This window comes from Clytia hemisphaerica, unplaced genomic scaffold (assembly GCF_902728285.1).
Source record: "Clytia hemisphaerica strain Z4C2 unplaced genomic scaffold, Clytia hemisphaerica genome assembly, whole genome shotgun sequence".
Taxonomy (NCBI): domain Eukaryota; kingdom Metazoa; phylum Cnidaria; class Hydrozoa; order Leptothecata; family Clytiidae; genus Clytia; species Clytia hemisphaerica.
In genome coordinates, this window is record NW_027103726.1 from 1,824,764 (window position 1) to 1,840,394 (window position 15,631).

At 36.8% G+C, this 15,631-nt stretch overlaps 1 protein-coding gene across 1 annotated transcript; it reads right to left on the minus strand.

Annotated features, from left to right (window-relative positions):
• Window positions 1-312: 312 nt before the first annotated feature.
• On the minus strand, window positions 313-1,351 carry LOC136804749 (zinc finger protein 862-like). Its single transcript, XM_067061354.1, has 2 exons — window positions 1,145-1,351; window positions 313-927 (listed from the first exon to the last, which is right to left on the minus strand). The coding sequence occupies exons 1-2, from the start codon at window positions 1,349-1,351 to the stop codon at window positions 313-315; spliced, it is 822 nt and encodes a 273-aa protein (XP_066917455.1).
• Window positions 1,352-15,631: the final 14,280 nt, after the last annotated feature.

Below are 15,631 nucleotides of genomic sequence, written 5' to 3' on the forward strand. Positions count from 1 at the left end.
CTGTCAATAACCTTCGTTTCCCTTCCAATGTTGCTTTGTCGGTTTGCTTTGAAGTATCTGCTATCACATTCTCAAAATGTTGCAAGTAAAGTCCAAACTTGTCTATCAACCCAGACATACTACGCAGAACGTGGGCAATCCAACGGGTACCAGTAGCTTTAGTTGGCTTTACACAGTTATCAGAAAATTCATACATTTCCTTAAGAACATTATGAAGCTTTCGTAATTCCCTGAGCTTTTTTGAAGATTTTTGGTACAGGTAAAAAAGATTCGTCAAGCTTTTTTTTAAAAGGGGTTAAAACATCATCAAGGCTATCTTTCAAGGCGAAGCGAGAGACACCAAACAAATACGAGCCACTCCAAACCACCCTCATGAAATTTGACTGCAAGCCCTTTCTTTACACCACTATTGACACTAGCACCATCACTTGCTAAGAATACTATTTTCTCTTTAAGTTCAGGCATTCCAATGTCTTCAAAGGCTTGTAAAATTACACTTTTGATTCCGTCTGCGTCTTGGCTAGGAACATCCTTCAATGCGATAAAGGAGAGAGTTGGTTCGAATTCACTCAAGTCAACATACATCAAGTAGACACATTCCTTTTCTATAACAGCAGAATCTGTGCTCCCATCGCAAAATACAGAGATAAAATTTGAATTCTTTAACTTTCTCTTAACGTCTTCCTCGAAAATAGTCTCACTGATATAATTCACAAATTCAGTACATTGTGTTCGATTTTTGTAGGCAGTCACATTAAATTTGATGCCATTCAATTCAGCCCATTCGACCCAGTCGGCGAAATCCACGTATGGTCGTCCTTTGAATGCATTCAGGTATGCAATTTGGAATAGCTTTGATAAACCATCTCTCTCCGTGTTGGACATCCGTTTCAATCCTTTCATAATGGGTGCATTCTCTGGAACATTCTTAAAAGAAAAGAAAGAAGTCTAAAGAATATAATCTCCAAGAGCAGCATAGATTTGAGAATTCTCAACAGATAAACTGGAGAATTTCCCACCTGATTAAGATAGAACATTTCCCAACGGAAAATTTCTCAACATACTTATACGCACTGGATACAGGAAGATTCTCCTATGGTTCACTAAAAGATTCTCCAGTGATGGGATTAGATGTGATCTTTACCTGAGTAACAGTTTTTCTGTAAACTGCCCCTGTTGCCTCACATTTCTCTCTTTCGTCTAACTCTTTGCTTCTCTCGTGTTGTGTTCTTGTCTGGTGCTCTGCAACAGCTGATCTTCTGTAATTTTTAGAGCCCTTTACAAATGCATCAGAATAACTCTTGCATGACTCTATAGCTGTCTCCCATTTACAACAAAGCTTGCATGTCATACCCTCAGATTTATTTATTTCTAGCCATGAAAAGTCTTCCTTCCATCTCTTTATCGTTGTTAATTTAGGAAAATTTGACATGTTTGCTTCTTTTCTCCGCACAAAGTAAAGTTTAGTTGATTGTGAGCTCTCTTTTTTTACCTCCTCCAACTATCCTGTCACACTCCACCGCATATTTTTTCAATTTTATGCTTTTTTTAAAACGCGTGTTAACTCTCACTTCATTGTTATCGAAACAAAGGAAGAACAATCAATTAAACCTTCCCTCCGAAATGTTTTTCTTCCCTCACTGGATGTATAGATAAAAAGGGTCTGGAAAACAAAAGAGGTTAAACTTCAAATAAAAATCAATGGAAGGTCTATTGATGCGTGAAAAACAGTAAACAATTTTCTGAGAAAGAGAGGGAGGAAGAAAAAAACTCAAGTGAAGCTGTGTGGTTCTCTATTGTTTTTGAATAAATAGAGAAACCAAAATAAATAGGTTTCTTCCGTTTTCACAAAACAAAGAGCCCCTCTAACGCTCTTGAAGAATTGTTTATTGACAATGCAATTTTATTATACGAGCAACATTTCTCTCTTTTTCTACAAATTGAGGTTTTTATAAGAAAATAAAGATGTTTTACTAGTGATCTTTATTTCAGAAAAAATTCTAAAGAAAGATATGGATCGTTTCAACATCACGGCCTGAAATAACAGTATTTTGATGGTCGGACATGATGTCCGAAGCAAGTCGATTTGGGTCGGACATGACCGAATGGTTTTTTAGCTAAATTGGTTGAAAAGCTGTTTATCGACTTTTTATCTTACCGTGTTTCTTATAAACAATTATGGGTAATCTTTACTTGATGAATGAATATACACCTGGTGTACCACACTTTATTTCCAAATCTATAAGCTTCAAGTCTAATACAAGCTTCTTGAAAAATTGTGTATTTTCACGAAGAAGCTAAACAGACTCCTTAGTAATTTTCAGGAACTCATGATTTTGACTGAAGCAAGCTTGAAAAAAGATGAAAAGTTTGCTTTCACACAAAATGAATAGAAGACATTTTTAACTGCAGAGATTTTCTCTGTGTAAATAAGGAAGTTGCTAATTCAAACTTTTTTACCAATTTACATTTCTTACCGGACAAAACATACAGATTAACTTCAGAACGTCCGGTAGAAACTACAAAATGACCGGTAATTACCGGTCACCGGCCGTTATTTGCAGCACCGAAATAAATTTAAAAGAAAAACTAGCTAAAATAAGATATAGTAGAGATGATGAATCATGTTTCAATGTTTGTATTAGAAAGACTGATTGAAATGGAGAATTACTTTCAGCGCTGTCTTGAAAATAGGTTTTTTCATGAATAGGGGTATTCTTATGAAAATAGGTTCCTCAGAAAGAGGGAAAAAGTGGTAAACAAAAGAATTAAACAAATGCGCTCTTAATCATTTTAACAGCACTCCTTCGCAAAGCCTTTATCAGCAAGGGGGTTTTTTTGTTCATCTTGTTATTATTTTTTGTTTTTTTTATAAGAACAATAAAAAAATATATTTCTTATCTAAAAAGCTTAACCGAGCACTTGTGAGAAGTGAAATGTGGGGCAGTTGACGTGATGTCAACTTAAAGCTGAATCATGGGGGAAATAAAATATTCTAGTTAGAAGGGGGTGTTGGGTTGGAGATTGCTGGGGGACGACTACTACATTTTTAATTTTGCATGGCGTGATTTGGACTTTCTTACGTGATGGCTGATTCGAAATTATTTTTGGCGTGATGGCGTTACCAGCATTTCGGCTTAATGTTATGTTCATCATAATGGAAAAAACAAACTGTCGCAAGCTTTTATTAATCGTAACAGTGCAGCGTAGTATACTTTTTGAAAAAGCAACGAGTCAAAAATCGGTAAAGAATTTTTTGATGACATACATAAATTAATTTAATTTGTTTTTCTTTTGAGAACTTGAGAGTTTTTATAATATCTTTCAGAAGTTTGGATTGTTAATGGGTAAGTCCGGTAGATAACAGACAACTAACCGCTTAACAAATTAAATCTACTTTTGCAGCGTTTTTTGGGTTAGTTTTGGTCCTTTTCTGTTTTAAACTGGCAATCGGAAAGATCCGGGAATGAGAAAGTTTAAGCATCCTACGGTAATGTTTAAAAACCTTGCGCTTGCGAACACGAGGCTTTCGTTTCGTGCGTAACCGTTTTTACAATTGATTTAAGGAGGGGCGTTGAAAAGAAGGGGGTGATTATTCGAAGTAATACCGTATGTCGTTTCCTTTGACATATACGGATATATGCGTATATTTAGTTCAATAAAAATGCTCCGACTCTATAAGTGAAGCAAAATCTTTACATACTTACAATTTTCTATATTATCAAAAAAAAGTTTAGAAAAATGTTATATAATATTCAATTTACACGAAACGGATGGAGGTATATATTTTTTTACTTAAAAAAGTCATGACGAGGATAGCAACCTTCTATATGCCGATCAGCGGGTCTCTATCAGAGTTTTAGAGTTTAACCTGATGCAACAACAAAATAAGCATGTTTTGACTAAGTGAATAAGGTCGTACAACAAGAAACAGGAAATATTCTTCATAAATCACCAATTGCAATTTGAAACACAACAAAACATAATAAAGTTGGAGATGACAAATGAATTGACATCTGATGCATTTAAGAGAGCATTTGAGAGCATACAACGCACTAAAACCCCGGGGGGGGGTACTAGGTTTGCGAGGTGACGGGTATGTCCGAGCCGAAAATCGAAAATCGACCCTTTGAGAGACAAAATTTTGGTGATTTTGGGACCCTTTGAGAGACTTTTTCCTAAATTTTGGTCCATTTTTTCCAAATTTTGGTTTGATTTTCACCAAATTTTGGTCAAAATTCTTGGAAATCGTGACCCTTTGAGAGAGAAATTTTTGATTTTTGTGATTTTGGGACCCTTTCAGAGACTAACTTTAGAATTTGTACCCCTTTGAGAGACTTTTGAGGAATGAAAAAAGGTACCCTTATGGCTCGCACATACCCGGCACTCATTTTGCCTAAGTACCCCCCCCCCGGGACTAAAACAGGTGAAATATTTGAGGTAAACAAAACAAAAAGCCAAACCGAAAACAGTGAAAGTCAGAAAAAAAGATAAAGTGAAAAACACTATTGTTACGGGTCCATCTACCCCAAAAATAAAACCAAAAGAAAAATTTTCATCGCAATAACAAGAAGTAATCACTTTTTCTTTCAAATCTATGCATATACTCGGGTGTTCGAGCCATTTCTCGATCAAGAGCGCACCATTTACAGTAACCAATTTCCTTCTCCATCCATTCAGGAGGAGTAATTGAAACAGATCCTGATTTTGGGTGACGAAAATAATCCGACTGTGACTTGTACGAATTACCACAAGAAAGACACATACCTAGGTCAAATCCTGTATAGTAATACTTTTGCTTTGTTTCTTCATCCCAGAGATAAGCGTCGAAATCTTTGTCTAAGAACCTCTGCTGAACAACGGTTCGAAACGGATGATTATCTACGATGTGACACCATCTCTTGCAGACAAGGGCAAGGGTGCTATGCATGGATTCTTTCTCGTGACAAAGGTCAACGAAAATCTTTCTTAAAGTTTCTACAGGTAGCTCGTTTATCATAGACCCATCAGGGTTATAGCACAAATCACAAATCACATTGTCAATATTCTCAACAAACATTTCTTCTTCAAGACAAGAGGGATGAAAAAATTTAAAGCATTTGCTGCATTTTTTCAAGTGAGCAAGATCAGACTCTGGCTGCAAGCATTTACAATGCAAACGTACTTTCCAATCACAATTGGTCTTGATTTCTGAAGATGTTTTATCGCTCAAAAGAATCGCACTCTCAATGCCTCTTCCTGTTTCCAAGAAAGTGACAAATGAGCTTAGGAGTTGATCAGGCTTGAAAATACATTCACTTGGATCTTGGTCGGTACACAAAAGATGTGCAATACATAGTGAATATACAGCACAAAGTTCTGCTGTGTCAGCCTGCGGAACATCTATCACCTCAAAATTGATAACCTCACCCGGATATTTTATCAATTTGCGTATTTCTTTTACAAACGAAAATGGATACATAATCAGCCCCTTTTCAGTCACCTCTGATGTAGAACGAAATGGATCGAAAATAAAGATTTTGTCAGTAGGATCTTTCTTCCCGACTATCACGGGAAAGCTACTACTGACAACTAGCCATTGACTAGGATAGACATTCACTATCTGCACAAATCCTTCATCGGGTCCGTAAAAGCCATTTTTCATTCCAACTGATTGAAGATCCGTATATCGAGGTGTCTTAATAAGACCCCCAATAAGGTTCATCAGTTCATGAGAAAAGGCACCACCCGAAAGGATACGACATTTATCTCGTTCATATAAAATAACTTGCATTAATTTGCATTCAGTTTCAACCCAGACATCATCAGGTCTTTTGAAATACTTTGCCATACGCCTGCGTTTTGTAATTCGATCATCTATTTCGTAATCAGTAAAGCGTCTTCGTTTATTCCTCATCGGATTTTTACGCTGCTTTAATTTGGTATCAATGCTTTCGTCGTCCGTGACATCGTCATCTGTATTCTCTTGATCTTCTACCTCTGAGGGCTGTAAATCAAAAAATTGACTGGTGGATTCAGGGACTGATACAATTTCAGCAAGTTCGTCGACACGTTCTTCAGAAAAACTTTCATCTATAGCGTCTCCAGGTAGACTTTCAGCATTTTCCCACGCTTCTCCAGTTCTGATCCTTCCCAATGAGTCATAATGAATGCTGTCGAATTTGACTGAAAGTTTTTTAAGCCTTTCATTGTCTCTTTGCTTGTTGTTGTGTCCAAGCATAGAACAGAGAAGAAATATATGATTCACTTGACCACACATATTCAAAAAATGTGTCGAATCTTTAACTTTTCGATGCAATTGTTCCTCGACTTGAGTGTTTATTTGACCATGAAGCTCGGGGATGAGTGTTATTCTTCTCAAAACCTCAATTTCTGAATTTGTGTTCCCTTGATGAAACCGATCAAATAAGCAAAAACGCCTATCGCTACCTGTAACAAGATGGCAATTGGGTTCCACATTTTCTGAGCAGGATAAATGATGAATTGGATTCATCCATTTAAATGAACGATTTAAGTTACCACTGCTTGCAGCATCTACCATCTCACCATCCTCAGGATCCTCAACCCTCCCATCAAACGGATAAAACAAGTTACCATCCTGATCACCTTTGTCATACTTCAACGTGTCTCCTCGTCGAGCCCCATTTGCGTGATTTGCAAGTATATGAGCCATATCAATAACAATTACATTTGGTACGTGTTTGAAAGAAAGGATACCATCAACATAATCTCGGCAACTTTCAGCCCTTATAAGGAATTTTACGTAATACACTATTCCGTGTAAACAAGAAAATGTTAACCATCCACCAGAATGACCCCAAAGCTTAGTGAAGAGCTTTTTAAATCTTGGGCCTTCTTTTTTCATGTTTTTTTGAATACGAGTTAAGATGTCAAGCTTAGAGCCATCACTGTTAAAACCACACGACTTTGCAATACTTTTTACCTTTCTCGAAGTTTCATTACTAAGCATTTCCAGAATTCTTTCTTCACAAACCTCTCTGAAATCATCTTCCATAGTATCTGTACGTGTGGAAACCTTTTTGAATTCGGAGTTCAAAAGTATGGAAGAGTTTTTTGATTTCTCATTCATGAAAGGTGACCAGTTTGTAAGATTAGGTTTGATTTTGGATACTGGTCCTGGTCCAGGGAATGCTCTTCCAATGATTTCGAGTTCTACGTCCTCCCAAAATCTATTAGAGTCTACCTCGCCATCAAAGTCTTCCTCGATCTCATCCTGACCAATTTCCTCCATGGAGCATTTGAATGCAATTTTCCGATTAACATCCGTTACTAATGCCCAGGGATGATCACCACAAATAGAGCATTTGAAAAATACCTCAGGTGTTGCCAAGATTTCAAAAAGCAAAAAAGCATTAGAGACTTTCTGCTGGTCCAAAACACAATCAGTAACAAAAGCCGAAGCGGAAAGAAAAGAGTTTATTGAGTTGTTTTGTAACACATGGCCACGAAGATGCATGCAAAAATCGAAACCAAGTAAAAGAACGTTGTCAAAGTTGTGTATCCCATCCTTACTCTCCTGGTATCGATAGTAAACTTTGCAGGTCGAACAATACTTACTGTATGTCGTAAAACCTGTATATATGCGGTTCAACGTGACTAATCTAGCCTTGCGGGAAACGAGTTCTGGAAGAGGTAAGGTTCTTCTGCAGTAAAAACAACAAGTTTCACTCGGGACTAAATCCCTTGGTATGTCAGAGAAATCATTGTTTCTTTTATTCTCAATATCGCACTCAGAGTAATGTTTTCTTTCGCGAATGTACGAGCAGGTTTTAAAAATATCAAATTGAAGGTGGTTTTCATTTTCTATATGCTCATCAGCGATACTGGAATTATTTGAAGACTGTTTGCTTCCCTTATCACATCCAACCAATTCAACTTGGCCAATCCTTTCCACCTCCGGAAGATTTGGTAAAAGGTTCTGCATTTTCAAAAACAAAACTGACAAAGCTTTATGCACACAAACATATCTTCGTTTGTTACACCTACAGTCGAACTGTCCGGTAAGACAATTGTAAGAAACCACAAATCTCTGCAACCTAGCGTTATAATGTACTGCTTCAGAAAAAACAGAAAGATGAAAATAGTTTCCGACTTTCCAGGGAACGACTTCTTTTAATTGTGAATTGGCAGAATTAAACAAATCAACACACTTCTCAACAGTTTCTTCTTTGAAAATCGCTTCCATACCTTCATCAGTTACTGTTTCTCGAATGGATTCTTCAGTCAACTGTATTCGCTGTGGGTACTGAGCATTATCGTCAACGTTGTCTAAATGTTGACAGGAAGTTGCCTTACGATTTTCGCTAGAGACTGCAAAAGCTGTCTTACAAGCATCGTCCTCACAATTAATTACAGGGACCTCAACTTGCAACAACTTTTGGACATGAATAGGATAAGGGATCCCCGTTTTGTTCTTCATGACCATAAATAGAGCGTTTTCTCTATCAACACAGATCGCCTTTGATGGTACACTGTCCCCGTGTTTTGTAGCAACATGTGTTGATAAAGAATCTTTTCGCATTTCAACGTTACATATATCACATTTGACGAGTACAGGCGGTAAATAATTTAATTTTGATTTCGGAATACGGTAAGACTCTATACCACTTCCACCTCCTTTGACAGTTGGCTGCTCTGTAGATGATTTTTTTTCTCGGTCTTCTTTATTTCGATGAGCGCGGTAATGCGACAAAAGGTTACATTGCTGCTTTATTACTTTACCACAATCAGGACAATGGTAATGGTAATGTTTATTATCTTGGTTCGATACACCAATGAAATGGCTTGATTTTTTGCATGCAACAGACATACATTATTTAGTTTGACTGCGTGTTTTTCAGAAAAATGTGTCTGCCTTAAATGTCGATTGAGACGTGCAAGTTTTGGGAATGTTGTAGCATCGCACAACATGCAGTGAAAATGATTCTCGCTGTAATTCGAGCAGAGTTTTTTATCTTCATTGCAGATGGAACCAGCAGCTTTGAATCTCAGAGCAGAAGTTAAACCTTCGAATTCATGAATAGGTATATTGTACTCAAAATTTTCGCCGTCAGTTACGCGAGATGCAATAGAGAAATCAACAGACTCAGGCTCAGATTCTTTGACCGTATTATCAACTGAGGTAGTAATGTTATCAAGAAGCCTGGTGTTGGGTTCAGATTTTCTTTCCGTGGTTTCAGTGGAAGCAGTATTATCACCAAGAAACCCTTTGCTAGGTTGCCCAGAAGAGATTGTGATGTCAGCTTGCCGTTTTAGGTCACTCAACAAAACTGCTAAATCTATTCTCCTAAATAACCAGCGAAGAAGACAACAACGCAAAAAAGCAACCATAAGAGGAAACATCCCTTAAATACGAATAAACAGAGTCGTTCCTGACGATATCAGTCAATAGATAAAAATTCTCTCTCTCGTATATGCATATCACAGCAGCTAAAGAAACCAATACACCACATATTACCCCACAAGTTTGCAAAGGATAATTTTCAGAGCATGCACCCTTCGTGCAAGAATGCGGTACCTCTGTTGAGCTAATGTGGCAGGAAATGGTCCGCTCAAACTTATCTAAGCTCAATCTTTCAAAAAGTTGATCTATTCCTTCAGAAAGAATATCGGGTATTTCCCAACCCGTTGAACATGCATAGTAGATATTCTTCTTTTTTAGATCAATGATCGTCAAGGCGTAATGGCAGGCTGGGACGTAATCAGAAACGTCATCACGGGCCCCAAGAAATGTTCTAAACTGACCCGTCGAATTATCTTTAAACCTTCCAGTATTCAAGATTAAAATAATGATTTCAGGTGTACTTATTTCAGCTTTTTGCTGAAAGCGAGATACGACAGTATCACTCCATTTTCTGTCACGAAATTCTTCCGTGAATGAAAAACAAAGTGCCTTATTTTGTTCATCAGAATTAAGCTTTTCTGAAACTAACGAAATAATATTATCACTGACCCACTTGTTCTTAGAAAAATCTTCAGCCAAACGTCTAAGGTTACCATCCTCGGAGATAGCTGTGCTTTTAGATAATACTACTCAAAACTGATTGCGTGAAATGTTCACTTAATTCATTTGGAGAATGGATCCCCTTCTTCACCTCTTTGAGAAGGCTCCAAGACACTCTCTGAATGGTACCACTTTTTTTCTTTTGATGTTTTTTCGCCACCACAACGCACTGGTTCGGCCTACAAATAAATGAGATTGAGATTTCACTGAATGTACACCTTTAAAATGACTTATCCAACCTTGATTTTAAAACGATACTCCCCACTCTCACTTATCGAATCTTTAAAACCCCCAACCAATACACATATTCTCACAATTCTTATTCAATCATATTTTTTCAAGTTTCTCTTTGCCTAGTCTGAATTATTTTGACCGAATACTCAGCGGTACGTAGAATCTAAAATCAAAAATCTTACCATTTCTATTTTCTTTTTGCAAACGATCACATGGTCTAAATATTTGTTTTCGTCTGAAAACGACTGTTTCTTACAGTAGAAGCACATTGATTTCTATAAGCAAAAATGGCAAACTATTATTAGGGCAGTGCCACTGCTGAGTGTCAATAGGACAGTTTACGCTTAATAAATTGTAGTTAAGAGACCCTCTAGTTCATTACAATACATTGAACAAAAGTCTAAGTCTTCCGGTCCCCGTGAAAAATTACAAAAAAGCTCACAATAACAATTATCATCATGTACCCCTATATTTCCGATTTTTCATCAGTGGTTTATATTGGTCATTGTGCCAACATACAGTTAATTTTGAGGCTTATAAAAAGAATCCGTTGAATTTGATGTTTCATCAGAAAATAAAGTTACCGTTCTATACGTCGTTCTGAAGATTTTCGGTTGACTTTGATTTGTTTTTTTAACACAGTGGGTGGCGGGCCGCCGAGAAGGTCTCGTTTCCTATAAAGAGAGTTTAATTTTCGACTAATCAGTCAAGATTTGGACCAGATGAATTTGCGTACTTGGCAAACATCCTTGAAATACACGCTCGTACACAAAATCAAATTAGTGGTAAAATGAGTCGCAAAATAATTAATGTGATACGCAGAAAATCTCTAAAAATTCATCTAAAGGCATAACGAATATAAATAATATTATTCCGTGATATATCATCAACTTACAGGTTTTACAAAGTCTTTGAGAGTTTTTGTCTTTATAAAGCTCCTGTACTCCGGGTCATCATTGAGGCAAGTGTAGTTAACAAGCCTATAAAATTTGAAGGTTGTTTGCTAAACTCAGCAGAAATGGAGATTATGTGTGGCAAAAGAAGGCCATTAGTAACAAATGTGCTGGAACTTTTTGAGACTTCAAGATAAGAAACTTGTTACTCAATAAGGAACTGGGGACTAGTTAAAGAATGCATAGTTCTTTACACGTATTGAATATTAATACCAACGAATGTTGGTGTTTCAATGCCCTTATTGTATTATACGTACTTTTTCATTTCTTGATCTCTGAACTTTAAATCAACATTCCTGAAAAAAAGTATTGATTTGTTTTTAGCTTTTTAATTTATATGAACGTATCGGAGTGAAGCACCATAGGTATTGTTAAGACATCTTACACATTTACCCCGTGCAGAAAAATAGCGCGGCAGCCCGGCTAAAAACGTTAGATATCAACCTCAGGAAGTTTTTCTTATGAGTGTCTCATAAAGCTTTCTTCCTTTAAAGTATACCTTTCTATTAAATTCCACTCAGTCGGATGCTCAATGTATACTTGTTGTCTATGATATCCATAGTGGAATTTGTTCCTTTGAAAAGGTTTTGCCTTTTCGTCTTTGATTTTGTTTGGTTTGCTTCTTTCGTTGGAGCGTTTTTCTAAAAAAAAGATTTATAAGATGGTGATGAAACATTATTTTAAACATTGTGGTAGAAAGTAGGAAATTTGGGCAAAACTTATGAAAAAAAGTGATCACTTTGTTCCCAGGGGGGGCGTCGCTGACCTTGACGACTGACGGCGATGAGCCGCTGGTGTCTTCTCCGAAAAAGATGACAGAGCAATAATAACCATGTTAGAGATTTCCAGAGGTTGAAAAAGGGACCCTGCCCAGCGGTATGTCCCTGTACCCATTTTTGCTTAAGTGCCTTCCCGGGGCTTTGTTCATCCTGTTGTCGGCTAAATAATGTTATCCCCGAGATCGTACGCCTTTCTCAAATTCTATTTCGTCCAAGATATGTTTGACTTACTTGGTTTGGTTGAATGGGTAACAATGGCGTCAAAATATCTAGGGAGTCCACACCGGTCTAGGCTGAGGTGGAGTGGATCACTTCTTTTCCATGTTTTCGTATCTTTGTAATCCATCTCAACCTTGAGAAAACCAACTCTCTTGGACTGGCACACCTCTTCCCAAAGAATATTCAACCACGAAACATCCGCATCCAAACGCTCAGGAATTGAAACTACAGTTATCTAGAAAGAAAAATGTTTTTTCTGTACTCTTAGGTTCCAAATAAACGGCCCCCCGCTTGTTAATTTTCCCCCGTTTATTTGGAACCTAAGAGTACATTCTTCAAAATAAAAAGTTAATAGCATCGATTCAGAGCACAAAGTAAATGATATTTAGTCTGAAATAAACGTGTCTTACCTCACTGAAAGGAAATTTTTCTTTGGCAGCTTTAATGAGATCATGAAATTGACTGCGCGTATCATAGTGACTGTTAATAATATTGTTGGTCCCAACAACAAAATAAATTTTGGAAGGGTTAACGTGAGATGCCTCCATTTCTTTTCTCACATGGTAAGCTGTTCCACCAGGTGTACAATTGAGATAAAATGTGGGCGGAGCGACCAGTAAACGGTTTTGCAAAAATGGGCGTAACAATGAATCCGAAAATACGGCAACCTGAAAAATTAGGGTGGAAATTGTCACCTGGAACATAAACACTAACCTATTCTAAATTTAGATTTTTGTGATTATAAAGGATGATTGAATGATGACAGTTAGATCCTCTAAGCAGCATTCGCTAATAGAAAAAGTTTTCTTTTGGTTAAAAATAACATTAAAACATCAAGCTTCTAAGAAGATAACCTTCCCATACTTACAGGGTTCAAATTGCAGAAAGGAGACGGGTGAAGAATTTTATTTTGTTTATTCGTAATGCCAGATCTCCAAGGATCGGCACGATACGTTTTACCAGTCCCTACACTAGAAAAGAAAATTGGGAGTTTTCAGAAAAACTCGGATCTATTATTATGAATGCTATTATACTGTATATCGGATTTCTACTGATAAAGAGATTATAAATAAAGATATATAATAAAACAAATCTTCTTAATAATCAATTCAAGAAAAATGAAAATATTGTCACAAATTTTTGCTTATAAAAATTTTAAACCTCTGTTCATGAAGATGAGAAAAGTAATGATATTAATGCAAATTTGTGCTTTTAAAAATGTAGGAACCTCTGTTCATGAAGATACCAAAGCAATGATATTAATGCAAATTTGTGCTTATAAAAATGTAGGAACCTCTGTTCATGAAGATGCCAAAAGTAATGATATTAATGCAAATTTGTGCTTATAAAAAAGTTAGAACCTCTGTTCATGAAGATGAGAAAAGTAATGATATTAATGCAAATTTGTGCTTATAAAAATGTAGGAACCTCTGTTCATGAAGATGAGAAAAGTAACGATATTAATGCAAATTTGTGCTTATAAAAATGTAGGAACCTCTATTCATGAAGATCAGAAAAGTAATGATATTAATGCAAATTTGTGCTTATAAAAAAGTTAGAATCTCTGTTCATGAAGATGCCAAAAGTAATGATATTAATGCAAATTTGTGCTTATAAAAAGTTAGAACCTTTGTTCATGTAGATGAGAAAAAATGACATTATTGTCTCAAATTTGTGCTTATAAAAAGGTGGGAATCTCTGTTCATGAAGATGACATAAGTAATGATATTGATGCAAATTTGTGAAGATGGAGATAATTAAGATGAAGATGAGAAAGTGAATACCTTATCGGGGAAAAATTCGTCGGGGAAAAGTGACGAAATTTTGGACAAGTGACGAATAATTTCCCCGACTAAAATTTTCCCCGACGAAAATTTTCCCCGACGAAGTTTTCCCCGATAAGGTACCCACTTGTCATTCATATTAAAATAAACACGCTACAATTATTTAAACAATGAAAATAATATAATTCTTACCTCATTGTCTTCATTCCTCGGAAGAAAATCGAAAGTTACAAAAAGTCTTCAAAAATGTGATTTACCAGCAATATAAAAAAGTAACAAAGTAATAAACAAACAGTGAGGTATATAAAATTCCGTTGCAAAAGTTCAAGAAATTTTTCGAAATTAAAAGCACGTGAACTTCATTTGTAAGCTTCTTCTCACTGAATGCTATTTAAGTTGAAATGTACAGTTTGTTCGCGTGCGTGTAGGCAAAGGTTTACTTTTAACATTGTTAGTTCTATTGTTATTACTTACCTTATGTATGATTCATAAAATTCCTTTTTAATGGTGTTTACATAATTAGATAAGTCAGAACTAGCGATATATATTTTGTTTCACCCCCTGAAATAAACTCTCTTTGAAAGAGAAAAAACTCCATCGCTGTTGTCCAGGGAACCTAGATTCATGAAAGGAACCTGCATTCATTTAAAACCTATTTTCATATCAGCGCTTAAAGGATTGGTGTTGAAATGTCCTCATTAATATTCAGGTCTCGTTGACCAAAAATAGTTCTACTTCCTCTAAGGCAGACGCCTACTGCTCTGCAGAGTCCAATCGTAATCTTTCTCCTCATCCACGTAACAACTTCTCCTTAGGGCTTCCCCTGTTTGTTAGCCATCATATCAGCCAAGCGTGTGATAAACTTTGTGTATTCTCTCCCCATGCCATCGGTGGCCGAGAAAACTAGTGGGGTAAAAGAACCATGTCCAATTTCAAGCACCCGTTGATTGTAAGCTCTCTTCTTTTCACGTTCATTCGCCTCAAAACATTTCCTGAGGTCCTGGTTAACATGTCGTTTTGCTAATGGGTTAAACACCCTTATGTCAAAGAATGCAATTTGACCTGTTTGCCAGAAGCCTCCAGCACGAACATCAAGGCGGGCTTCATCTCCAGCAATTGCGCTCACTTCGTGAAGGTCCTCCCCAGTCAGAGGTTGCAATGGTGGTTCAGTGAAGACATCTTTACACATCGTTTTGAACATCAATGCGATTATGTTCCTGAGCTCATTGTGCCGCAACGACACAAAACCCCCTTTATTGCAGGACAAAGCATGCTGGAGATCAAAATGGCTACCACATTCACAAGTTGATGGAAGTCTTTTGAGTTGGTAGCCATAGTGAATCCTGATCAGATCCCAGAAGAGCTCTTTGTTGAGGCCATAGCCTTCATCAGAAAAAGGGAGGAGTGTGAGCCAACTGGATGCTCCTTTTTCACACGCCAACTCATTTAGTTTTAGTTGAGTGGTATCCATTCCTTCCCTTAGTGTTCAAGAGCATCATTCTGGGCCTTGGATTTCGCTGATTTCATTTTGCGTTTGATTTCCTTTGTGTCATGGTCCGGGTTTAGGGGTATTTCCTGACTGACGATGTTCTCCGTCAAGTGACCTGTTAACTTCTTAGAATTCTCATATTCCCCTTT

What these genes read in the sequence shown, in the direction of transcription:
- LOC136804749 (XM_067061354.1), bottom strand. Translation starts at nt 1,351, where the DNA reads ATGACATGCAAGCTTTGTTGTAAATGGGAGACAGCTATAGAGTCATGC. An exon ending in ACAGAAAAACTGTTACTCAG is followed by an intron (nt 928 to 1,144) that starts GTAAAGATCACA and finishes TTTTCTTTTAAG; the next exon opens with AATGTTCCAGAGAATGCACC.